This window comes from Microtus pennsylvanicus, chromosome 4 (genome assembly GCF_037038515.1).
Source record: "Microtus pennsylvanicus isolate mMicPen1 chromosome 4, mMicPen1.hap1, whole genome shotgun sequence".
Classification (NCBI taxonomy): domain Eukaryota; kingdom Metazoa; phylum Chordata; class Mammalia; order Rodentia; family Cricetidae; genus Microtus; species Microtus pennsylvanicus.
In genome coordinates this window covers 44,406,033-44,432,400 of record NC_134582.1, presented here as the reverse complement: position 1 = coordinate 44,432,400, position 26,368 = coordinate 44,406,033, and the positions used below count along the sequence as shown (strand labels likewise).

The window sequence follows — 26,368 nt, the reverse complement described above, 5'->3', positions numbered from 1 at the left end:
TCCCTTCTTTCTTTCTGTCTTCCCTTTTTCCTGTTTGTTTGTTCATTTGTTTGATTTTTTGTCTTGTTTCGCTTTGTTTTTGAGACAGAGTCTCTCTACATATCCCTGGCTGACCTGAACTTTAGATCAGGGCGACCTCTAAACTCAGAGATCTGACTGCCTCTGCCTCCCAAGTGCTGGGATCAAAGGAGTGTACCACCATGCCCAGCTTAAGTCGGGTCATTTTTATTAGTAGTAGAAGGTTCTAGTTAACATTATAAATCTCTTAATATATGTATGTTTCTGCCAAGAGTAATTAGATCAGAACCTTAATGCTATTTGTATGCTATTTGCTTTGAAAATGAATGTCAAAAATTTGCCTGGAATGCCGGGTGGTGGTGGCGCACACCTTTAATCCCAGCAGAGGCAGGCAGATCTCTGTGAGTTCGAGGCCAGTCTGGTCTACAAGAGCTAGTTCCAGGACAGGCTGCAAAGCTACAGAGAAACCCTGTCTCGAAAAACCAAAAAAAAAAAAATTGCTTGGAAGTCACAGCTGCCCAGAATTGTTAGGAACATAGCCAGCAGGTGGCAGCAGTTACTATGCCATTAAAAATAGAGGTGCTGACCCTGATCACGCCTGGGTGGGTTGACCCAACAGCTACTCAGCTTGGTTCAGTCTGAGTGAAATAGCAAGGCTGACTCAAGAAACAGATAAAAAAAACAGTAACTGGTTAGACCAGGGGTCGCATTTTGTGGTGAAAGCAGTTTTTTGTTTGTTTGTTTGTAACTGACTTTCAGTTACTCCCCTGGTGGAGATTGGGCTTCAGTGGTAGCTTACTCTTCCCAAAGCACTAAACTCATTTTGCTTTTTCAGTTTACACCAACCTCAGACTACAATAAACACCAGCTCCCGGCAAAAGCTTCCCATTGTCTTTGTACCATTCTGTTAATCGTTCAGGGTCTCCAAATGTAGGCACTGTGAGCAGAGCCTGTCCTGTGTGCAGCATCCAGACAGCACAAGAAAAAAGAGCCGGCTGCAGACGGCAGGCCATGACCCACACTCTCCTCTTCCCTCTCAACACCATGTTTACAGGGGTTGCCCAAATACATCCTCAGAAGATAACTTTCTGCACTCTGGGTTAGGTCTGAGTAAGAATGGCCACCAGAGGCTCATCTATTTGAACGCTGTGGTTCCCAGTTGGTGGACTGTTTAGAAAGGAGGTGTGGCCTTATTGGAGGCGTGTCACTGGGGATGGGCTTTGAGGTTCCAGAAGCCCACACCAGGCCAGTCTCTCTCCTTGTTTGCCTCCATCCTGCAGATAAGATGTAAGTTCTCGGCTGCTGCTCCAGCATCACGCCTGCCTGCCGCCACACTCCATCATGATGACAAGCTGACCCTCTGAAACTGTGAGCAAGTGCCCAGTTCATGCTCTTTCTTCTGTAAGTTGCCTTGGTTGTGGTGTCTCTTCACAGCAATGGAAGAGTAACTCGGGAGAATGTCAAAATTCACAAATGACACATCTTATTTGAAAATATTAGATTTAATAGAAAATATCACATTGTAAACAAGTCTACTGATCCATTATCTTAGCAAAGAATGACAGCATGATCACATATAAAAACGAGACAAAATGCTGGTACTAAACACAGTACTTTTAGAGGGGTGCCAGGGCCTCAAAACCTGTCCCAGGATTCTAAAGGGGCTGTCAGGACCTCAAAACCTGTCCTGGAAATAGGCAGCTGTTGCTTCAACAGGTACAAAGACAAAGCAGGAGGCAGTGACCACTCCACTGAGGCTGGAGAATATAAACACAGGGGGAGCAGAGGAGCCTGGGAAGGGGGCTTGAAGGACAAGTAGGCAAGGGTTGTATTTCTGATGCTGAGACCATCTGAGGACACCTCGCAAGCCTGAGAGGTGGGGGGATCACAGGTGGTGTAAGTGAGGAGACAGTATTAGCCTGTGTGTAATCTTGTTGTTCAGCTCTGAGGAAGCAGGAGAGCACAGCATGTGTGTGCGGGTTCCGGCTCTCCATCTTGGGTAAACAACACTGAAATCATGGGCATGTCTACCACCCGAGTGGACCTCCTTACTAGGGAGTGTATAAAAATCCTTTGAGAAAAACACAGCTCTGATGGGAAAAGGGCTTCCACCTTTCTCGTGTTGGAACCTTGAGGGAGAACAAGACATGGCTGGACTTTGGAAACTCTGAGTTTATCTATGAAAGCCACCTTAGCCCCTCACCCCATGTCCAAACCTACCCAGAAAGCCTGTTTACAGAAAGGCTAGCTGTTGATAGCAAGAAGAGAAGATCCAGGCAATGGGAGCAAGGGATAGGCTTCTCCCTAAGGGACTTGGTTCCTGCAGGAAGGGTGCTTCCTTGTGCATAATTCAGGTTCTGGAAGTGCGGTCTTCAGAACAAAGATTCTCAATGAGCAAACCTGTGGAAGAGGGACCCTCAAGACTCCAAAGTGCACAAGCCCACACATACAGTCAGGGCTTCTCGACGGGAGTGTGTTGGCCATGTGTGTAGGGGCAGATGGAGAGGTGAGAGTCTTCACTTGGGTATAATGACAGTCAATGATGGAAATCATCTCTATTTTACAAAAATAAATCACTAAAAGGTGCAGAAGGTTGGGGACACAGCTCAGTTAGTAGAACACTTACCTGGCATATGCCAGGCCCTAGGTTCAAACCCCAGGACTGAAAAAGAAGGTATAAACAATGTTCCCCATAGCTAAACTCCCCAGCCAGTATGTGCCTAGCCATGGGTCTGCAGCGACCGTAGGGAACTGAAGCAAAGTAATTCTACTCTCTTACAAGTTCCAGAGAGACCTGCCTGTTCCTCTGAGGTACTCGGTGAGTTGGCACAGGCTAGTCGCTATATGGCTTCTTAGTAGTCTGGTTTTTCTGAATTTCCTTCTCCTTGATACTGTATAGGGGGTCCACCAACTTGTTATGAACAAGCATTAAACCTGTAACAAATTGAAAGCAAACAGTATTCAATGCAGGCGGAGGCCAATGTTACAACTGCCAAGAGGAACACAGAGAGGCTCAAGTGGTCCCAAGAGGACCTTGATCTCTGTGACCTCCAAACACTAAACACACACAGCTGTGTCAGCCCTATCAGGGTGGGAGTGGGCTGTTAAAGATTAGTCTTTTTGGCAAAGGGCAAATTCTAATTTAGCTGCTTAATGAGTGAGGATTGTCCCGTAAGTTTCTTACAACTAGGGTTTTACGATTACTGGGCAGGCCTCTAGAAAAGCTACAGCTGTCCTAGCAGGCATCCCGAAACAAAGGACACACGGATCCCTAGATACAGGAGGAATGCCCCAGCTACAGGAGGAATGCCCGTCTGATGCCTGACGGAGGAAACCTGAGGCTCCACATCTTGCGAGGTTACTGCAGTCCTGTGGTCTGTGACTACATCTTTTTGTCTCCTCCCTCAGTCATGATCTCCAGACACAGAGCCCTCCAATCATGGACAGAAAAAGGAATGACCATATAGTAGAATGGTAGGGTTTGATTATTATTGAGATCGTAGGTGGTGGGCCAGCAAGATAATTCAATGGGTAAAGGTGCTTGTTGTACAAGCCTCGCCATCTAAGTTCGATACCCAGAATTCACGCATACCCCCCCCACATAAAAAAAAATAGGTGCTGATTAAAATGCACAGAATAAGTTGGACATGGTAGTAATGCCTCTAATTCCAGCACTCAGGAGGCTGAGGCAGACAGATCTCTGTGAGTTCAATACCAGCCTGGTCTACAAAGCTAGGTCAGCCAGAGCTATACAGTAAGACCCTGACTCAAATAAATAAAGCAAAGCAAAGAAAACCCAGAATGAAAGCCAGATCCACCCCTCCCTCCCTCTCTCCCTCCCTCCCTCTCTGCCTTCTTCCCTCCCTCCCTCCCTCCCTCCCTCCCTCCCTCCCTCCCTCCCTCCCTCCCTCCCTCCCTCTCAAGACTGCCCAGAACTTTCTCCACTGCCAGAGCCTCACCTTTGAAATACTTGACGGTCTTGACTTTGAGCTCCAAGGTGGCGTCCTCGTCACACACAAACACAGTACGGGGATGCTGCTGGAAGGCGGACACAGTCCACATGTGGTTCACGCCCTCCTCGATGGCTTTGTACAGAGCAAAAGCCTTGTGCGCACCTGTGATGAGGATCATCACCTGGGGACCAGAAGACAGAACAGTGATGGGGTGTGCAGCTTGTGGAGCCCTGGTGGGAGTTACCTGTGGGCCCGAGGTCGACCCTCACAAAGGTTGCCCCTGTATCTGCTCTTTCCAGTTCAGATCATTGGAGGTGCTCGTGTGACTTGGTGTGGGGTTTTCTGTTTACAGACAGCAAGGACGCGGTGGCATTCCATGACACTCCAGAGCTAAGATACCAAGGACACACGAGCTGAAAGGCAACCTAAAGAACTCAGCTCTGCGGACCCCTTTCACCTGAAGTCCTCCACCCCCACCATGGAGTGACCAACACAATCACTGCTCCTTTCCTTTTTATGAAAATTTTAAGACAGGGTCTCACTATGCACAGCTCTGGCTGGCACAGAACTCACTCCGTAGACCAGGCTGGCCTTGAACTCAAGAGATATGTCTGCCCCTGCTTCCCCAGTGCTGGGATTTAAGGTGTGCACCACTACTGCTCCCCTCTAAAGAACTGAACACAGAAGCACAGGGAGGCGACTTAGTTCTAAAAACCCTACATCCTGCCCTTGGTCCATTTTCCAAGTCCATAGTCCGCTCTGGTGTGCCTGACCCCTGTGCTTCCAGGAGCCAAGCCTGAGGGACTGCCTCAGGCCATCCAGTGGAAGTCCAGGTACCTTAATTCACCAACGCTTACTTTTCCACTGATTTAGAAGCTTTCTCACCGACTTGAGCAAAGACATTGGAAAGTGATCTACAGCTATTTCCCACTGAGTGTAATACCTAGGAAAGGAAAAGGAAGTGCTTCTAAAATTCAAACACATGAGCCAGCGAACGGCTCAGTAAGTAAAGGTGCCTGCAGCCACGCCTGACAACCTCAGGTCTGTCTGTCCCTGGGTCCCAGGTGGCGGAAGGAGAGAACTGACTCAGAAAAGTTGTCCCATGAGCTCCATGAGAATGCTGTGACATGCAATTGCATACACACATATACAGACACATGCACATACTCACAATGAGAAATATCATTCTGAGGGGGTGATGGCGCACACCTTTAATCCCAGCACTCAGGAGGCAGAGGCAGGTGGATCTCTGTTAGTTCAAGGCCCACCTGGTAACAGAATGAGTTTCAGGACAGCCACAACTAAACAAAGAATCTCTTTCTCAAAAAAAGAAAGAGAAATAAGATTCTGAAAAATATGAGGGTGCTGGAGAGATGGCTCAGTAGTTAAGAGCATTGTCTCTTTTCTAATGATCCTGAGTTCAATTCCCAGCAACCACAGGTGGCTCACAACCATCTGTAAAGAGATCAGTTGCCCTCTTCTGACCTGCAGGCATACACGCAGGCAGAACACTGTATACATAATAAATAAATAAACCTTTTAAAAATAGAAAGATAAAAATACGATAAAATATAATTCAGACACAGTAAGGAAACTGGAACACAAAAACAAAATTAAAATGATATGTGATTTTCTAAGAGAAAAAAGTCACTAAATTCACTCTAAAACGTTCTAAACAATTTAACGGCATTTATCGCCTTCAAGCACGGGGCTACAGACACAGCATCCTTGGGCTGCAGGAGAAGAGTCCTTTCAAACAGTGACCAACCACAGGGACCAAAAGCGTCTGGTCAGTACCCAGGCAGGTACAAAGTCTTGGTTCTCCGCTAGTGGTACTGGAAGCTTCTGCCCACAGCTGTATAAAAGAGGTACAGTAGCAGAGGCAGCTGGCCCAGTCTCTGGTCCCTACAGCATCGACAAAATGCTCAGACAATTGCCCTCACCCCAGGCATGACCTCATCTCTAAAGGCAGAAGAAAAGCGGTGTCAAGGCCAGTTGGGATTTTAGCTTTATTTATGAAAAGTTAGTTAATAAAAGTATATACTTGGTGCCTGTATAGCTTGAAATTAACAATAAATTAAGCCTTCTCCCCAGCCTTAGCGAAGACTGGCAGACAGGCCTTGAACCCTTACCTCTTTAGCGTCCATCACAGTGCCTACGCCCACTGTTAGGGCCATGGTGGGTACCTTGGCAAGATCACCATCAAAGAATCTAGCATTGGCCAGGATGGTGTCCATGGCCAGGGTCTTCACACGGGTCCTGGACACTAGACTGGAGCCCGGCTCGTTGAAAGCAATGTGTCCATCAGGGCCGATGCCTGTGGAGATGGTAGAGCAGCCATGAGTCCCAGAGACTGAGAACTTCAAAAACAACAGACTCCCCTTCTCTTTGAAATCTTGGAAAGCTACATTTCTTCTCTCATCTGTGCCCTAAGTCAGGTCTACCTTAAGCTGTGACCTCCCTTCCCACCGCCTCTACCTGAGGCACAGACTCTGGGAACTTGCCTCCACCCTCAGCTAGAACTGTGTAAAATGCTTCCCTTGTGCTCCAGACTGGGGAAGTGCTACTTCTCCCTTCCTCTTGCCCAGAGCCAGAGTCCAGCAAATCCAACAGCCTGGATGGCTGACTTTGTAAGCGCGAAGGACCTGCAAACTCCTGCCCTCCCCTCCGCTAGTTTTCCTTTCTCTTCTTTCCTAAAGACAGAGCCTCTCTCTGAGCCATGCTCACCTCCAACAAAGAGTTCGATCCCGCCTGCAGCCTGGATCTTCTCCTCAAAAGCAGCACACTCGGCCTGCAGGTCAGCTGCGTTCCCATCCAGGATGTGGGTGTTTTCAGGGTGGATGTCAATGTGCTTGAAGAAATTATTCCACATGAAGGAGTGGTAGCTCTCCGGGTGCTCTCGAGGCAGACCTGTGGGGTCAGGGGATCCTTGATCAGACCGGGGTTGAGCCCGAGCCCTCCTCCCAAGGGCCATGCTGGGAGATCACACTGGGAGTCACTTAGGAGACCACCCATCTGACCCCGGCCATGTAGGACTGGCTGGGCTGGGCCGTAACTGCATACTGGTGGGGGTGGCTGAGAACTGGGAGATCTCATTCTGATCCCCACTGTAGCTCAGTGGTAGAGCATTTGAGCAGCATGTGAGAGCCTCAGTTTGAGCCTTTGCACCAGCTTGGGGTTGGAGAGGGGCACACACTCATCACCTTTTCATAAGGGAATGATCACAAGATGGAGTCTAGGAACACTGTGCAGCTAGAGGTGACTTGTCCACTTGGGTGGGAAGACCGAGTCCTTGGGTAATGGATGCAACCACATCCTTACCCTGGACCCTATTCTACCCCTGCTTCTATTATTTCCCACTAAGTCTGAACTTCAACTTGAATATTAAGTGATTGAAGAGAATATCAGAGCTTCTCAAAACTGAAAGATGTTTAAAAATAATCTCAATGTGAAGATTATTTAAAGTCATGCCTTTAATACCAGCACGCGGGAGACAAAGGCAGGGGGAGGATCTCTAGGAGTTCAAGGCCAATGTGATCTACACAATAAATTCTAAACCAGCCAAGGCTGCATAGTGAGACCCTGTGGCAAAACACTTGAAACGTTTTAAATCAAAGACCGAGAATGTTCATCAGGGGTAGAACACTTGCCATGCATACCTCAGGTGCTGGGTTCAATCCTCAGCTATGCCAAAATCAAAGGAAAATTTGTCTCAAAACATATTTACAAGTAGGGCTGGCCAAGAGTTAGTGGCAAACGCCTTTAATCCCAATCCTGGGGAGGCAGAGGCAGGTGGATCTTTGAGTTTGAGGTCAGCCTGATCTATAGAATGGGTTCCAGGAAAACCAGGTCATATAGTGAGATCTTGTCTCAAAATAAACAAACAAACAAAAACAAAAAGTACAGGTGGCAAGATGCTCAGCAGGTAAAGGTGCTTGCCACCAAACTGATGGCCTGATCTCCAGGACCCACGTCACATGGTGGAAGGACATAACGGACTCCAGCAAGCAATCCTCTTATACACACACACACACACCCTAGATGTAATTTTCAAAATATATTTAGTCTTTAAGACGAAATAAATAAATTGCTGTGCACAGCAGAGCACACTTGTGACCCTAGCACTTGAGAGGAAAGGTGGGAAGATCACAAGTCCCAGGCCAATTTGGGCTACACAGCAGGATCCTATTTCAAAAAAAAAAAAAAAAACCAAAAGGGGAAACAAAAACCATCTGGTCCATACCATAAATGAATGAATGCTATGTGAAGAAGCCAGGCACAAACAGCCAAGCGTATCCGTGACCTGACTCACATGGGGTGCCTGGAGAAGTCAGGTTCTGGGGAACAGAGCGAACACAGTGGTTTCCAGCACCTTGAGAGAAGAAAAACTGGGGAGCAGTTTGACAGGAAGTCTCAGCTCTGCAGGGTGAGCGTTCTGACGAGGGGTCACAGTGGTGTGAATGCGTTGAACTCAACATTAACACGTGCTCAAGAAAAAGGTGTCTGTGGCGGCTGGGGCAGGGGTACGGGTGTAGTGCCCACAGAGGCAGAAGAAAGTGTTAGATCCTGTGGAGCTGGAGTTACAGGAGATTGTAAGCCACCTGATGTGGGTGCTGGGAACTGAACTTGGGTTCTCTGCAAGAGCAGTATATGTTCCTTCTCTAGCAGGGAGTGGGATTGAGACAGGGTCTCTCTGTGTCACCCTGGCTATCTGGATCTTGCTGTGCAGAACAGGCTGACCTTAAACTCACTGAGATCCTACTGCTTCTGCCTTCCTAGTGCTGGAATTAAAGCCGGTATGTGTTCCTAACCACTGAGCCACCCCTCCAGCCTTGGTTTTGTGCTTTTCAGCCAGAAATGCCTGTGTTTCCCAGGCTGCCCTCAGTTCTCTGGGCTAAATCAACCCCCTGCCTTATCCACCCTTTCCCTAACCCAGTAGTTGGGCTACTTCAAAACCCCCAGTTTTGAAGATGGTTAATATGTACTTTATTAGGTTTCTGTTTGTTTGCTTGTTTGTTTTTTAACCTTTAAAATGAAACCACAGGGTAGCAGGAGGCAAGGACAGAGGACCAAAGGCACAAGTCTCAGCCTCCACCAAGGGGTCAGAAAGAAGCTGAAGGACACATGTGAGCAAACAGGCCACACACAGAACCTGGACTCCAGAATCTCATCTGCAGGTGTCCAAAGAGAAATGGCAGGGAATGGGGGACCAAGAGAGGGGAAGGCACCTTCATAGTTATTAAGTATTTGCTAAAATGTCTGCTATGCACAGTAAGCCTCTGCACGAATCATGGCCTCTGTTACCCTAACTACTAAGGTGAGTCCCATCGTACAGCCGGGTAAAGCCAAGCTGCCAGAGACAATCACCTCTAAGACATTCCTCTCTCTCCAAGCTGAGTCCGTGAGAGGGAGCATGATGCCCCTAGCGCTGGGAAGAACATGAAGAACACTCACCCACATACTCATCCATGTTGAAGGTTTTCACGTATTTAAAGGAAAGGTCTCCATTCTTATAGTACTCGATCAGCTTCTGGTAGCAGCCAAGTGGGGTGCTCCCTGCAAGAAGCATTAGGAACGTCAGATCTGCAGTCCTCTCTATGCTCCAGCCCCACCTACCATCCATCTACTGTGAGCTGGTGTCTAAAGCCCATTAGACTGTTATATTCCAGGAGTCAGGACAGTGAGGGTCTCCATCAGCTACAGAGGTCACTAGCCAGTATCTGAGTAACTGCCACAGTGGATTCCTGATGTGATGTTCTACAAACATCAACTATGGGAAGACAGAGACAACTACCCTAGAAGAGAGAGACCACTATGCAGAAATGGGGACACAGCAGAGATGTAAGCTGTGCTTCAGAGTTCGGGGAAGACTTATCAGAACAATAGCAAAGTCCTGGTTGAGTCTCATGAACAGGTAAGCAAACAAAAGACAGGAGCACAAGAGGGTAAAAGACGGAAGAGCTGAGCTGAGGGCATGGCGCAGTGATGGGCCCCATCCCCAGCTACATGGCAGAAAAAAGAACAAACATACAAGAACCCTGATTGGATACTGGGTTAACTAAAAACTAACTTTCCGAGATGAGGATGTGGCCAACGGGAGGCTTAAAGACACAAGATTAGTCCCTAACCAGGCCTACAGACAAGGAGAAGAATAAAAACTCATGTAGACTCCCAGGGAAAGGTTCTGAACACAGGCTGTGTACTAGAGGATACTGCAGAATGCTGTGCAGACTGGGTCTGAGGGCTATCAACAACTGTCCTCATTCCTGGGAGGTAAGGCCCGCAAGATTTAGGGTAAAGAGTCACGATGTCTGGAACTGACTGTCACATGACTCCAACAACAAATTTTATAAGGGTAGACAGAGAACAAGAAGCAGAGAAAAAAGTAAAATGTGCTACAATATTAATTGGTGATTCTAGGCAAAGATACCATACTGCTGATTTCAATTCTTTTAAATATTTAAAAAAAATTTTTAAACTAAAAAGATATAGAAGGGAAAAACTCAACCTCATCCAGCCGAGATCATCACTCCTTTCCAAAATCCACCAACGTCTCCTTTCTGCCCCATAATAACTAATCTCACAGAGACTGCCCAAGCCTGCCTTGGGCTTCACCTTAGGGCCTTTCCACCCAGTCCTCTCTATAGGCCGTGCTCTTCCTTCTAGCAACTTCATGGCTAACTCACTTCTTCGGGCTTTCCCAGAGGCCTTCTCTGCCCCACATCTGACACAGCTCCCCACTAAGCACACTCCCCAGCCTTCTCCTGTGCTGCTTTTCTCTTCTGTTCCCTCCTAAAATACTCTACATTTTGCTAATTAACTTGTTTACCCTCTCTCTCTCCACTATAATTTAAGCTTTGGGAAGTAGGAATTTATGTTCTCTCTCTTTTTTTTTTTAAGTGTTGTTGCTTTATCCCTAGAACCTTAACTGCCTGGCTTACAGCAGGCACTCAAAGACTCATCTACTGAGTGGAAATGGAGAGGAGGCTCAGCAGCTAAAAGTACTTACTTGCCAGGCATGGTAGCACATACCTTTAATCCCAGCACTAGGGAGAGAGGTCAGTGGATCTCTCTGAGTTTGAGACCAGTCTGGTCTACATAGCCAACTCCAAGCCAGCCAAGGCTACCTAGTGAGACCCTGTCTCAAGAAACAAAAAACAAAAGATTCCCTCTCAATTACATGTATGTGTGAGTGCAGGCAGCTACAGACTCCTAAAGAGGCCCTGCAGCTCCTGGTGCTGGAGTTACAGAGGGTTGTGAGCATACTAATATGGGTGCCGGGAACTGAACTCGGGTCCTCGGCAAGACAGTGGTGCTCTTAACTACCGAGCCATCTCCCCAGTCCTAAGAATGGGTCTTAAACTTTTAATATAGTTTTTAAAAATCAAAAGACTATTTCATGACATATAAAAATTACATCAGTGTCTACAAATAAAGTTTTATTGACAGAGCTACACATTCATGTGCATATTGTTTGCGGCTGTTTTCCTATCTACAGCGGCAGAATAAGGAGCTATAATATTGAAGCTGAAACATTTGCTGCTATATTATTTACTGCAAAAGTCTGAAGGCCTCTTTCTTGTGGATGGGCCAAACAAAACCACGAAGACCAATATCCCCACTTGGGAAAGAAATATTTAGGATACTTTCTTGAGGCACTGGACCAAAGTATCTCCCTGTAAAGGTAACATTGTTTTTTCAGAAGACATTGGGTTTTCTAATCAATTAAGTTTTATGGAAAATTATTTGAATGACTAACTTCTCAATTCTCCCATGACCAGTACTTAGCTAGTACCCCCTACATGCAGAGAACAGAATTAACCCCATAAAATGAACATCTCAGGGTTGAGTTAGGATGCCACTACTGCTAAGGAACCAGCCTGCCTCTATCCTAGGCTTACAAGCCATCTTAAAGTAAAGATGAACTAGCTTCATTCCTGTTTATGATTAAACCTCTGTTTCTCAAGGATTAGGCTATGCCCCACTTGTAACCTTAACTACAAATGGCTTTGTGCTGCCTGTCCCAGGAATGGCAATCGGGTGTTTGTTTCAAAAAGTTGTTTATAACCATCTCGAGACCCTACATTTGTTTCAAAACGTTATACGACCCTCTACGACCTTGTTATAACTCCATTTGTGATTTCCTTGCTTTGACCACCTGTTATATTCTGTTCCCATCACCCCGCCTATGCCCCCCCCCAGTCTGGAACCCCTACCCCTGAGATCTATAGAAGCCTTGTCTTCCTCACTTTCAATGTTGCCTTCTGAAATCCCAACTTTGGGTTCCAGAAGCAGCCGGCTGGCTAGTTCCTGGTGCACCTCTTAATAAGGCTTGCTTTAATTAGTCGTGGAATTGGTTTTTCTCAGGACTAACACTGCCTCACCGAGACTCCTGTTCCAGGATTTTTCAGGAATAGGCAGCACTAAAGCAAGCCCGGTGCCTTTCTTCTCTACGGGGAGGACACCAGGGCAACAGCATTTTAATCCATGTTTTAAAGTCTCTGGGCTAAGTGAGCCCATGATCCTGACCCCTTTAAAGGGCTCCAGCGACCTCTGAACGCCCCTCGGCACACCACCCCCTTTCCCACAGCATACCGGTGGGGAGCCCCAAGGTGAAGTACTTGTCAGGCCCTGGGTTAAACTGGATGATGCGGTTCCTAATGTACTTGGCCGCCCACTCGCTGGCCTGGGAATAGTGGTCCAGGATAATGAGCTTCATCTTGTCCTGCAGTATGGAGATAACAGGCTGAATTAAGGGAAGGGCAGGGGGCAGAGAAGGCCGGGGAGGGGGACAGAGTCTCTCTAGCCTGGCAACAGCCTTCTCCCAGCTCACAGGTGAACAGGCTAGGCCGGGTGCCTCCACTGACCACCAGGAGGCGGTATTGTGGGGCCATCCTTGGCTGGGGAGGACCACCCAACGCCCCTGAATTTTCTGGTCCCTTTTCTTCCTGCGTAAACGGGGTGGGTCAGTGCCTCCTCGATCTCATGATAGGGCACTGGAACCACACGGCATAGAGTCACCTAGCAGTAGGGCCCGTTCCTGCCCACATCCTCATCCTCACCCAGGCCGGGTTCTCGGCCTCGAGCTCCCTTCGCTACCAGAGGTGCCACGGGGTCACCTTGGGGCACTAGAGGAGGAGGCGGCGAGTCCTGCAGAGGGGGGAGGGTGCTTCCTGGGTCCTTAGTTTCCCCAAAGTACCAAGGGATACAGATAAGCCTGCGGTAGGAGGGCAGGTGGCTTGCCATCCGTCCCCCTCCCAGACTGCGCTCGCGCTGCCCCTCGGCCCGCCAGTGACCCAGGTCCGGGGGTCGGGGGCTCCGGCTGGATCGTACCCACTTACACGCACGCTTCCCGCGGCTGCGAAGGTTACAGCACTGGCGGCTGGGCCCGCGCGGGTCACGTGGCCGCGGGTCACGCGGTGCGCGCGCCGCCAGCTGACTCAGGGCGGCCCAGCCCTGCCGCGCTGCTGGGCTTGCGGTCTCCTGACCTGGGGGTGGAGGCGTGTGTGTGTGTGTGTGTGTGTGTGTGTGTGTGTGTGTGTGTGTGTGTGTGTGTGTGTGTGTGTGTGTGTGTGTGTGTGTGTGTGTGTGTGTGTGTGTGTGTGTGTGTGTGTGTGTGTGTGTGTGTGTGTGTGTGTGTGTGTGTGTGTGTGTGTGTGTGTGTGTGTGTGTGTGTGTGTGTGTGTGTGTGTGTGTGTGTGTGTGTGTGTGTGTGTGTGTGTCTGTGTGTGTGTGTGTCTGTGTGTGTGTGTCTGTGTGTGTGTGTGTGTCTGTGTGTGTGTCTGTGTGTGTGTCTGTGTGTGTGTGTGTCTGTGTGTGTCTGTGTGTGTCTGTGTGTGTGTCTGTGTGTGTGTGTGTGTGTGTGTGTGTGTAGTGCAAAATGTGTGTGTGAAGTGCAGTGTGTGTGTCTGTGTGTGTGAAGTGCAAAGTGTGTGTGTGTCTGTGCAAACTTAGAAGTGGACCGTGACTCTGGCTGCTGACTGTGAGACCGTGGTCCCCCCCAGCCTAGGGTGGGGTGCACACAAGCAGAGCAGCAGTTCTGGATAAGGAGTTGCCCCATGTTGGCCTTAGGAGAGGTGCAGTCTATCTGAGCACTGCTTTCAAGGGACTTTTGACAGGGCTTAATCTGCAGCTAAATCTGGTTATGAGTGTGAGCTTCTTTCCTTATCCACAGAATTCTGACCTTGAAAAGGAGACTTTTTAAAGGTTTGGCTGTGCAGACTCGTGACCGCACAGTGGAACAGAGATACATCAGCAGTCAGAGGCTCCCTCCTATGCTCAGGTCACAGGAAGCCGGAGGAAGGTACACTCACTGCCCTTTCAGTCACCTCATTTGTGAAGCCTCTCGGAGGGGGAACTATTGTTCCCTTGCCAGTAGTCAGGCTAGTTACTTATGTCGAAATTCCTGTGTGTTAGCCAGCCAGAGATGGAAATCAGAACAAGGAGAGTAAGGAGGGTCCTTGCCATTCTATAGCCCTGCCTGTCCTGAAACTATGTAGACCAGGCTGACTTTGAACTCACAAAGATAGCTCTGCCTCTCTTTTCCTGAGTGCTAGGATTAAAGGCATGAGCCACCACATGGGAAACCAAAACAGGTGCCACACTATTGTTAAGGAGCCACATTGTTATACTTAGTTATTAAGTCTCCAAACTTTATAGGAATAAGTTTGTTTCCTAAGCCTTGAGTCCTTGGTCCCTTACTCTTCTGTCCAGGTGCTGAAGGTCTATTATCTCTACAGCTGTTTTCTATCAACCCTAACTCTACCCCCAAAAAAGGAACCTCAAAAGCCAGTGAGCAGCTACTCTCTGAAAGCCCAGCTTGGGGAGAGATAACCCACTGGCCACTGTAGTTCTAACTACAGCTTGCTTTAATCAGACAGTCCTGGAACTGCCTGTGTCTGTCCGCGTGTCACTGTGTCATTCCCCACCACCACCCCTTGCCTCAGATCTAAAACACACCTGCTTCAATCTGAAGATCCGAAAAGCAAAACACCACCTCTTACCTTGACCTTAGTCTGACAATGGCACTCCTGCCTTCAGGAATCTCAGAATGAGACTACGTCTGAGAGCTGTCTCCTCCAGTTTTATAATCCTCTCTAGGGCTGGGATTAAAGGCATGCAACACCCGGTTTCTATGGCAACTAGTGTGGCTACTGGGATTAAAAGTCTGTGTCATTGTGGCTACTGGGATTAATGGTGCGTGTTACCATTACCTGGTCTATCAGGCTGACCAGTGGGACTGTTTTACTCTCAGATCTTCAGGCAGGCTTTATTTATTAAAATACAATTGAAATGCCACTACAGCCTTCCTCAAACAATGAGGTGGCTGTTAGGTCCAAAGGGAATTCCAGTTCCCCAAATTTCAAAAGACAGTCCAAATATCCAGAAACAAACTCAACCTGGACTGTAGGAGGATTTCTGGTGGTTAGAGAAAAGCCAGCATTCCTCAGGAACTTGTGAAACTGGTTTCCATCTGCCAAAAATGAGTCATTTCCCTTTCCTCTGGCAGAAGGGACACATGGCTACCTGGGGGGGGGGGGGGCTATCAGTATATCAGACCACGTGCTGGTATCACAAATACCTGTCATATGTTTCAAAGTCTATGCTAGCAACCTAGCCTTTCTCACTGTGTTCTCCTCTACCCTAAATTGCTTTCAGTTCACAGCGTCTCCCAACACACACAGTTACTCGTTCTCCTTATAACCTTGCTATTCTCACTAGGTTTGTTTTCTATTTCCATCCCCTGCTGTTCTCCCCTCTCTCACAGACAGCCCTGGCCATGTCCAGTCTGCTTCTTTCTCTCTGCTCAAGACTCCTCCAGATACCTCTAGCTGTTCTCTCATATCTACAAGAAAAACCTTCCCCTTAACCATTTTAGAGAGTGGTCATGTCGTTCATGTAAACAGTGGCTATATTTAGTTCTCTTGACTAGTTCTACAGTGGATAGACCCAGGGGTTCATCTGCCTCTTCCACTGACTGTATGCATGACATTCTTGTCTGCTTCAGATGTGGTAGAGTCCACCTTTACAATCTAAGGGATTTGGTTCTGGCCTCCCTAAAGTCGATACATTTTAAACTACTTTTAAATTTAATCAGAAATTACACCTCAATATGAGGACGGCAGATGTCCCACATGGAAGTTCTGGCGCTGATCTCCAAAGGCATGAGAAGCACAGGCCTGAACTGCAGCATCTACATCCAGACCGTTCCCAAAAGAGGGTGACTCTGCAGCTGACCCCATCTCCCTTGAATTATCCCTCCTGGAGGGAGCCAGAATCTGGCCTTTGTTAAGCCTGGAAACCTGGAGCCAGCCTGGAGAGTAGTCAGAAATGCTCATGCGCTTGAGGTAGTAACTCAAGCAAATGGTCTTTGTATCATCTACAGGAGTGTTAAATGGATTGACAATGCTGTACACTCAACCTCTAGAACGTTGTTGTTGTTGTTTTAGAGACAGGGTCTTGCTACAGAGCCCAGGCTGACTTTGAGCGCACACGAGCGCACACACACACTCACTCCCTCTTTTGAGGTCCTGGAGGTTGAACCCAGGACTTCATGCTTGCTTGCTAAGAGCTCTGCCACTGAGCTATGCATCCCCCAGCTCAGGGTCTTGTACTCTTGGTCCTCCCACTTTAGCTCCCCAAGTGCTGGGATTACAGGTCCGTGCCTCTAGGCTCCAACCCTGAACTTTTTCATCTGGCCAAACTGGAAGTGTACACCCACTAAGAACAACTTCCCATTTCCTCTTTGCCCAGCTCTGCCCACCCATCCCCAGTCCCTGACAGCTTCTTTTCTACTGCCTTTGGTCTTAGGCTATTCTAGATTGTTCATGTCAGTAAACAGTGCGTAATGTGTTCCTTTGTGCTGGGCTGCTGGGTGACTCTCCAGGGGAAATGTCAAATTAATATCTGCCTCCAAATCGAGATGGCACCAACAGCCCCAAGAATGACTCATACAAGCTTACCTGCGGAGTAAAATGAATTTAATGGGATTCTGTACAGAGTGGTGAGCTGATCACACACACACACACACACACACACACACACACACACACGCCAACGTCTACTAAGCCTCTGTGTTCTATGTGCGAGTGCTTTGAGAACTGCCCAGTGTTAGTACAACACAGGCAGCAGGGTCAGACAGGCTAAAGTATCTGCTCACGTGTACTCTGCCCTTTCTCTTATCGGGGATTCTGCTGGTCTCAGCAGGCACTGTTTGAATGTGGGGAGGATGTCTTGTTTCATGGCAGTCTGGCAAGTAGATCAGATAACCCGCAGCTTACATCCTATGGAGTTACCCTGGCTGGGATTCAGAAGGCTAATCTCAGTACATTGGCTTCTTTCATATAACAGTGTCTGTCTATCTGGGTTGCTCATGTTGGAGAATGGGTCAGAATTTCCTCTTTAGACAGTAATATTTCGTCTTATAAACATACTTTTAGATGCTATCTGCCGCCCATCAGTTTAACTGCTCAATTCTAGTACAAAACAGCATCAGGATTGCTAACCCATACAACCCCTGGGAAACAGGTGCATCGAAGAGTTCGGGGCTACGTGCAACTGCTCTGGGCTTTAAGATGGTGATAAGCTCCATTCATTGCCAAAGATATTTAAGCAAGCAAGTGCTTTCTCTGTACTCCCTTTAGTATGGTTGTTTCATACATTTTACTGTGGTAATATTGTAAGCCCCTCCCTCAAGGACCTCTAACAGCCAGGTTCCACCCACAGACTACTGTAACTGCCCTAGCTGCTGGACCCTGCCCCCATCCTATAGAGTAAAATGTCCAATCTCTGGATATGAAATCCCACCAATATCCACCTTGAAAAATTCCACCCCCTTTCCCAAGAAACTCTATATAAGCCCCATGTCCTGTTGAGTTGCTGTGGTTTCTCGATGGAGCAGACAGCCACCCTCCTGGTTTTTCCCTCCCAATAAATCTCTTGTGTGAGGTTTGTCGTGTGGTGTGACTTTGTGGTATTCCTTGGCTCCCAGCTTCTAGGAGACCTTTCCATTCAAGCTGTAATGCTCACAGATATGATAAGTCATACATAAAGTGTTCTCATGTATGCTAGCTCTGTGTATCAGCTTTGTATCACTGGAACAAATGTCTGGGATAATCAGCTTCTTTAAAATAAAAAGACTGTGTGTGTGTGTGTGTGTGTGTGTGTGTGTGTGTGTGTGTGTGTGTGTACATATGTGTAAATTCAGGTGCCCTCAGAGTCCAGAAAAGGGCATCTGTTCCTTTGGAGTTGGAGTTACATGCAATTAGAAGCCACCCGACTTAGGTGCCAGAAGCTGAGCTTGGGTCATCTGCAAAAGCAGTATAAAGTCTTAACTGTTGAGCCATCTCTACAGCCCCAAGATAAGCAGTTTATGTGACAGGAAGGTTTTGATTGCAGATGTGACTCAGTGGTGGAATGCTTGTCTAGAGCATGTGAGGTCCTAAGTTCAACCCTCAGAAAAGAAAGAGGAAGGGAGGGGAGGAGGAGGGAGAGGAGGAATGCTGAGGTCTCCCCACAGCCTGGGTTCAAGTCCTGAGATGGGGAAAGGTTATCAGTGCGAAGAAATGTATTGTCCAACCACCAGATGAGTTTCACACAGGAAGCCAGCACTGAATATCTCCAGCCGTCTTTAGTTATACATCAAAACCAAGCATATTTTCCCATACTAACAAACAATTTTTCCCATCCTCCAATGTTAGCGTCTGGCAAAAACAAATATGTCAAATATATTTTCTCCCAACTTTTACATCAAAACATCTTTAAATCAAAAACAACACTAAGGCCGGGTGGTGGTGACACACACCTTTAATCCCAGCACTCTGGAGGCAGAGGCAGGTGAATCCCTGTGAGTTCGAGACCAGCCTAGTCTACAAAAACTAGTTCCAGGACAGCTAAGACTGTTACACAGGGAAGCCCCGTCTCAAACAAATAAACAAAAACAACACTAATCATTTTCTTGTTTGGCCAAATATCGAGCTAGGTACATACTGTTTTTACAAAACTAAAAGGTGATTGACATAGGCACACATTTTCAAGAACAACAATCCCATTCAAAACATCTTTACAGAAATAGGGGTGATCTGCCTCCAATCTTGTCAGCACTGAGTGAGAACAGCTCCTGGCATCTAGAGTGACAGCCGGCATCTGCAGGCAAGAAACCTGAGAAGCATCAGCTCCCAATGAATTTTAGGGGAAAATATTCAAGAAAAAAAAATGGGGTTTCCAGGAATGATCACATCTGTCCCCTGCATGATAGACTAAAACTGCCAAGAGAATCATCAATATTACAAGGGAGAAGAGAGCATGCAGGTCACACGGTCCTAGCAATATTCTGCGCTGTCCTGGCGTCCAACGGCTCTTGCCAAATGAGACTGTCCCCTTGGGCTTTGCCTCATCTGGAGACCCGTTGGACAAACACTCATATACTGGTCTGAAACTAGGCCACACGATTCCCAACAAAGGAGGAAGAAGGAGAAAAAAAAAAGGTTTGCACCAAGCTGGTGGCACACTTGGGAAGCAGTGTCACTGTGACTTCAAGGTTAGCCAGCATGTAGCCAGTGAGTTCTAGGCCAGCTACCAGTGTTACAGAGTAATAGCCTGCCTCAAAGAAATTTTAAAAAGAAAGGATAAAAGATTTATTAATTCTCAAGAGTCTAGAGCCCAGCATTCTCTTCAAGGACATGCCTTCAATTGCTGGAAGAAGTCTGTGCTGGCTAATATTATGTCAGCTTGACACAGGTTAGAGTCATCTAAGAGGAGAGAACCTAAAATAAAAAAAATGCCTCCATAAGACTGGACTGTAGGCAAGCCTGTAGGACATCTTTTTCTCCTCCTCCTCTTCTTCCCCTGCCTCTTCCTTTCCTTTTTTGTATGCAGAGGGTGTGTGTTCGAGACAGGGATTCTCTGTGTAGCTCAGAGATCCACCTGCCTCTGCTTCCCGAATGCTAAGAGGAAAGACATAAGATACCAAGTACAACTAATTAGCTTTTGGGAGGTGGGGAGACAGGGTTTCTCTATGTAGCTCTGGAGCATCTTCTTAATTAGTGATTGATTTGGGTCAGCTCAGTCCATTGAGTGGGGCCACCCCTGAGCAAGTTGAACTAGGCTGTGGTGGGCACACACCTTCAATCCCAGCACTTGGGAGGCAGGGGCAGGTGGATTGTTGTGAGTTCGAGGCCAGCCTGGTCTACAGAGTGAGTTCCAGGACAGTCAGGGCTACACAGAGAAACTCTTCATCTTGAAAAACAAATAACAAAAAGTGGGGGGGAGTACAAACATAGTTATTGTAGACTCCATCACAAAGGAATGAAAACGAAAGACATTGCTTGTGTTGTGACTCAGATGTGGGATGGGAAGGCAGGCCAGATGTCGGAAGATACAGTGTGGGCCAGGTCCAGGGATGACTCTGGGAAAGGACTTGGAAGCTACTGCGTAGGTGGCAGTTGTTTCAGATAGCGTCTTACTATGACACTTGGGTGGGTATGCAAGTGGAGAGCGTCCCATCTCTGCCTGCCCCGTGCTGGGATGACGGTATGTGCCATCACCTCTGACAACACCCAGTCTGGTTCTAAGTCCTGGAGCTAACACTGGAGATGGTTTAACTTCTGATAAACGACTTCGTTTCCTTGTACCCTAATTGGTTTGTCTACAAAACAGAGAAATGGTAATTACTATATGGTGTGAACTGTCAGTACTGAGAGTGATAGACCTAGAGAGAGGTAAATGCTCGCGCATACGTAAAACATTAAGAAATTTCTTTTTTTTAAAGATTTATTTATTTATTATGTATTATGTATACAACATCTGCCTCCCTGTATGCCCACACGCCAGAGGAGGGCACCAGATCTCATTACATGGTTGTGAGCCACCATGTGGTTGCTGGGAATTGAACTCAGGACCTCTTGAAGAGCAGGTGGTGCTCTTAACCACTGAGCCATCTCTCCAGCCCCCATTAAGAAATTTCTATGGTCATTACTAAGATTTAGAGATAGTTAGAGGGCTTGAGAGACGGCTCAGCTGTTGAGAGCACTGGCTGCTCTTCCAGAGGTCCTGAGTTCAATTCCCAACAACCACATGGTGGCTCACAACCATCTATAATGAGATCTGGTGCCCTCTTCTGGCCTGCAGGCACACATGGGAGGAATGTTGTATACATAATAAATAAACAAATCTTAAAAAAAGAGAGAGAGAGAGAGATAGTTGGAAAAATCAATAGGGTCTGATTTTGTAGAGGAGGAGGGACGCGTGCAGCCAGACATGAACAAAGACACAGAGGTACATGCATTAGGGATGCAGGACCCAGGTTTAATAAATAAAGGCACGAGATACAGTAACACATATCAGTTATTTCCACTTTGTATGCATTAAGATAAAAGAAAGCTATTGGTATACTCAAACACAATCATATAGACTATCTGAAATAAATTATAAATGTCTTAAGCATATAGACTATTTATCTGAAATAAATTATGTCTTAAGCATACACTTGTATTTCTTTGGTGACTTGGTTAATTTTAATTCAAGATTATTTAACAGAATTTTGAAATTGAAAAATTTTTGGAATAATAGTCTGTGTTTCACTAACAATTTACCATGGCTTCCCAGTACCACATCAGACTTGCCGTGTGTGTGTGTGTGTGTTGTATGTGTGTGTTGTGTACACGTGCGTGTGCACGCGCAAGCTCCTGTAAGGGGGTCAGGACAATCTTAGGTTAGGATCAGGGTCTCTTTGGTAGTCTGCGGAAGAGGTTGGGCTGGCTGGCCCATCAGCTTCCAAGGATTGTCCTCTCTCTGCTGTCAGTCATCTTCCCACAAGAGTACTGGGATTACAGATGCATGTGGGGTTTTGCTTTGTTTTGCAGGTTTCAGTGATTCGAACTCAGGTATTTTCACAGCAAGCATTTTTATCCACCAAGTCCCCCTCCCAGACTCAACTTAATTCCTTTGGCCATTACATATTCATTAATAAAAAACCATGCTCAAGACCATTACCTGAGCCAGAGTACTGTACGTGTACTGGCTCAGATGTAACAGTGCTAAGAAATGTGCTCCAGGGTCTGGAGAGATGGCTCAGTAGTTAAGAGCACTGCCTTCTTTTCCAAAGGTCCTGAGTTCAATTCCCAGCAACTACACAGTGGCTCACAACCATCTGTAATGAGGTCTGGTGCCCTCTTCTGGCCTGCAAATAAATCTTGAAAAAAAAAAAAAGAAAAGAAAAAGATAATGTGGACCAGATTTTATTGGCTTAGGCACATAACACCTTTTGCAGAACATCACTCTCTCATGCTTCAGGGCTGCAGGGACTCTCCTGCTCAATGACTTTTTAAAAACTCTGCCCCAGGACAAAAAGGAGCTTTGTCACGGCTGTTCTTCCAGCGGTGGCCTACTCCAGTGACACGCTTTGCTCTTCAATTTGCATAATCCTGTCAATTTGCTAAATTGACATGGAAAACTGAACAAGGAGTAGACTTCATTCAATGGATTATTCCAAAAATCAAGAATTTGGGGGTTCTTTTATTTAGAATTAACAGTGCTTCAAATAAATGAAGGATTCTTCCAATGGCATTTGTTACAGATTTCCTGGGTCTTGGAATGCGAGGGAAACGAAAAGCTCTGTATGCCAATGACATCATTAAAATCCCAGAACTGCTCAGCTAGAATCCAGGATTGCTGACACAGGCGAAGTTTCATGACAGTTACCACCGTCTTGATGGGACACACTGGATGCTGTTTGTGCAGCATCTCACAGAATACGGAGAGACAGCCGACACCTTCCATAAAATCAGCCATGCTTTGCTTCAATTTTGAATAAATACTATTTGTACTTTTGTCTAAACATTCACCCAAAGTTTTATTTGTATTATCGGTAACAAAAGCAGCGGGAGTTTTCCCTTTAACTGCTAACTCAGTAGAAGACCGTGAAATTTATTAGTTTCTCAAATCTCATCTGGAAAGGGTTCTGCTTGCAATAGCCTTACAAGCAAACCTTCCTCTTTGTAGGAAAAACGCAGCACAAATGACAAGCTGTCCCTGCGCGGTGATCACTTCTGTTGTGGCTACAGCAAGTCAAGTGGCCATTTTGATATTGTGATAAGTAATGGAACCACCGCTGCTTTTATTTTGGCAACAGATCTTATTTTAGCATTTGAAAAGTGCTTCCAAGTTCCCATGTAGAACGAGAAAGTGCCAGGCTGGCAAGATGGCCCAGTGGTTAAGAGCACTGCCTGCTCCCCCCTAAGGATTCCTAGCACCCATATGTACATGTCAGCTTATAACTCTCGGTAACTCCAGTCTCGGGACATCAGGCACACACGTGGTACACAGACACATATGCAGACAAGACACACATACACATAAAACAAAAACAGAAGCCCCTCAAACCAGAAAACGCTTCCGCTAGCAGTTCAGGTAGGAAGCCCTTAAACCTCTGCTTCCCCCTTTTCTCCTCCTCTTCTTCTAAGATTGTCTCAATATACAGCCCAGGAAGCTTTCAGACTTAGTCATCTTGCTCCCGACTCCTGAAAACTGGGATTAGAGGCTGGGGCTGCCACGCCTAACTTCCAATATTGTTTTAAACTGGATTTCTCATAACCAAAACTTTATCTGCTTTGCAGTTCTCTTAGTACAAATGAGGACACCATACATACCTATTGCTTGGTGTGTTACTGTCGTAGGCTCACTGCGTGTGTAGCACGGGATGTCCTGGAATGTGCTCTGCAGACCTGGCTGGCCTTGAACTCACAGAGACCCTCCTGCTCCTGCCTCCAGACTGCTGAGACTAAAGGCGTGAGCCCTGCTAATGCATTTTCTTTTCTTTTTTCTTTTCTTCTTCTTCTTCTTTTTTTTTTTTTTTTGGTTTTTTCGAGACAGGGTTTCTCTGTGGTTTTGGAGCCTGTCCTGGAACTAGCTCTGTAGACCAGGCTGGTCTCGAACTCACAAAGATCCGCCTGCCTCTGCCTCCCGAGTGCTGGGATTAAAGGCGTGCGCCACCACCGCCCGGCTCATGCATTTTCTTTATGCCTGTTGATATACGCTAGTTTATTTCAGTCTTTTTCCTGTTTTTTTGTTTTTTTTTTTTTTTTTTTTTTTTTTTTTAATATTTATTTATTATGTATACAATATTCTGTCTGTGTGTATGCCTGCAGGCCAGAAGAGGGCACCAGACCCCATTACAGATGGTTGTGAGCCACCATGTGGTTGCTGGGAATTGAACTCAGGACCTTTGGAAGAACAGGCAATGCTCTTAACCTCTGAGCCATCTCTCCAGCCCCTCTTTTTCCTGTTTTTATATTAAATGAGCTGCCTGCACGATGCACAAGGAGCATAAGGGGGCTCTTTCCTTCCGATAAATATCCATAACTAAGCAAATATAGACTTTCCTCCCTGGCATTTGTGAGTTCCTATATGACTATAAGAACAAATAAAAGAATAGAAAATAGAAGCCGTCACAAGAATGAAAAATACTGAATGTGCAAAATGCAGAGCGCTTTCTTTCTCCGGTCACTCACAAGTCTGAACTCACGGTAAACCATATACAGGGATGGCGGAAGGGTGGTGGCCAGCGGTTAAGGGTTTCGTAAAACCGAACTGGGCATCTGATGGGGGCGGGGTAGGGAGAGAACTTCCTGTTTGCCAGAAAAAAAAAAGACATTTGCGCAGATTCTCAAAGTCTCCTCAACAGTCCAGAACTGGTTTTATGAGGCTTTTGGGAACTTGGCGTTCAGAGCCTGGCAGGCTTTCAGAAGAGGAAGTGTTGAGGCATTTCAGGACTTTCAGCTGGGTTAGCTCATCAGCTCCAGGCTGTCTTGACGTCACCAGAGGCCCTCGCGTATTTATTGGCTGAGGTCTGGAGAGGCTTCCCTGATTGGCTGTGTCTTTTGACTCTGGCTCTGGAGCGTGGTTACTGGAGCGAGGCCGTCTGTGACTGGCTGAGGCTGAGGACGCCGGTGCTGACTGTTGACTTCGGTAATTATCGGTGGCTACTGTTGGAATTTCTGCTGAGAACAGCGCTTTCCTTCCTGAATATGGATTTAATTCTAGGTCTTCCCGTCTGTTTTTCCTTGGCCCAATCTACTTCAGAGCAGAAGGGACTTTTCAGCTCTTTATTTGTGGAGAAAATGAGCTTTTCAGCAAAGAGCAGCCACTAAAGTGATTTAAGTGCCTGTTGCTGTGGCAGAAAATTAGCATAGACAGAATTTAGAATGCTTTGGAAGGAGAAAAACAAGGCATTCGAAATGGGGGGGGGGGGGGCGTGGTAGCGACAAAGTCAATGCAAGTCACAGGACAAAGATGTACCCGATAAATGCAAGCGATTGTGTGAAGAGGGGCCGGGGGAGGTAGAGGAAGCCCACCCTGACGGGAGGGAATAGAACTCTTATCTCCTTGTAAAAGTCCCAGGCTTAAGGAACGTTGGAAGAGCTGACAACGTCTATCAAAAACTGAACAGTTCAATGCAGCTATAATACAGAATAAAATGGAGCAATTGGAAAGTCACAATTAGGGCTGGTGTGATAGCTCACTCAGTATGGCGGTTATCTTGTAAGCTTGAAGACCTGGGTTCGAGCCTCTAAAACACGTTTCATTAAAAAAAATAAAAAATAAAAAACTGGATGTGGTGGCACATGCTTGTAATTCCAGTGCCCAGCGCTAGGGAGGCAAAGACAGGCTAATACCTGTGGCTTGCTTGCTGGCCGGACAGCCTAGCCTATCTGACAAGCTCTAGAAACAAGGTGAATAGCAGCTAAGGAATGGCAGCTGAGGTGCTCCTCTGGCCTTAACGTGCACAGACACTTAGGCACCTATATGAAATCACACAGAAGGACACAGGTAGGTGGATGTGGGGGCACGGACCTATAATTCCAACTACTGGGAAGCTGAGGCAGGAAATTTGCAAATTTAAGGCTTATCTGTCCTGTCTGACCTACACAGAGTATGTTCAAGGCCAGCTTGAGCAATTTAGTGAGACCCTGTCTCAAAGCAAAAATAAAACAAACAAAAACCAAAAACAAGCAGGCAGTGGTGGTACATGCCTTTAATCCCAGCACTTGGAAGGCTCTGTGAGTTTGAGGCCAGCCTGATCTACAAAGTTCCAGGACAGTTAGGGCTACGCTCAGGGACCTTGTTTTGAAAAAAAAACAACCAACAGCAACACCTGTCCTCCAAAAAAACAAAAACAAAACAAAAAACCCCAACCAGACATGCAAAGTTGGGACTGGAGAGATGGCTCACTTGTTGCTCTTACAGAGGAACTGGATTTCCAGCGGCTACATCATGGCTCATCACCACCGGTAACTCCAGTTACCATTGCACCAGACACTCGTGTGGCATACATACATACACACATAAAATCAATTTAAAAAAACATACAAAATGGGCTGGGGATATAATACAGTGGAAGG

At 46.8% G+C, this 26,368-nt stretch overlaps 1 protein-coding gene across 5 annotated transcripts; it reads right to left on the bottom strand.

The window, feature by feature from the left end:
* Positions 1-1,501: 1,501 nt before the first annotated feature.
* Positions 1,502-13,391, bottom strand: Gnpda1 (glucosamine-6-phosphate deaminase 1). Of its 5 annotated transcripts, XR_012910301.1 has the most exons (8): positions 13,313-13,379; positions 12,567-12,696; positions 9,426-9,527; positions 6,699-6,881; positions 6,104-6,288; positions 3,978-4,152; positions 1,701-2,952; positions 1,502-1,660 (listed from the first exon to the last, which is right to left on the bottom strand). XR_012910301.1 is itself a non-coding variant. In XM_075968795.1 (7 exons), the coding sequence occupies exons 2-7, from the start codon at positions 12,688-12,690 to the stop codon at positions 2,852-2,854; spliced, it is 870 nt and encodes a 289-aa protein (XP_075824910.1). In that variant the 5' UTR covers positions 12,691-12,696; positions 13,305-13,391; the 3' UTR covers positions 1,502-2,851. The 5 variants fall into 5 exon arrangements, 4 of the variants coding, with proteins under 4 accessions (XP_075824910.1, XP_075824909.1, XP_075824912.1 ...); XM_075968795.1 differs by having other exon boundaries at positions 1,502-2,952; positions 13,305-13,391; XM_075968794.1 differs by having other exon boundaries at positions 1,502-2,952.
* Positions 13,392-26,368: the final 12,977 nt, after the last annotated feature.

What these genes read in the sequence shown, in the direction of transcription:
- Gnpda1 (XM_075968795.1), bottom strand. Translation starts at nt 12,690, where the DNA reads ATGAAGCTCATTATCCTGGACCACTATTCCCAGGCCAGCGAGTGGGCG. An exon ending in CTGTGATGGACGCTAAAGAG is followed by an intron (nt 4,153 to 6,103) that starts GTAAGGGTTCAA and finishes TCTGGTCCCCAG; the next exon opens with GTGATGATCCTCATCACAGG. An exon ending in GACCGTCAAGTATTTCAAAG is followed by an intron (nt 2,953 to 3,977) that starts GTGAGGCTCTGG and finishes AATTTGTTACAG; the next exon opens with GTTTAATGCTTGTTCATAAC.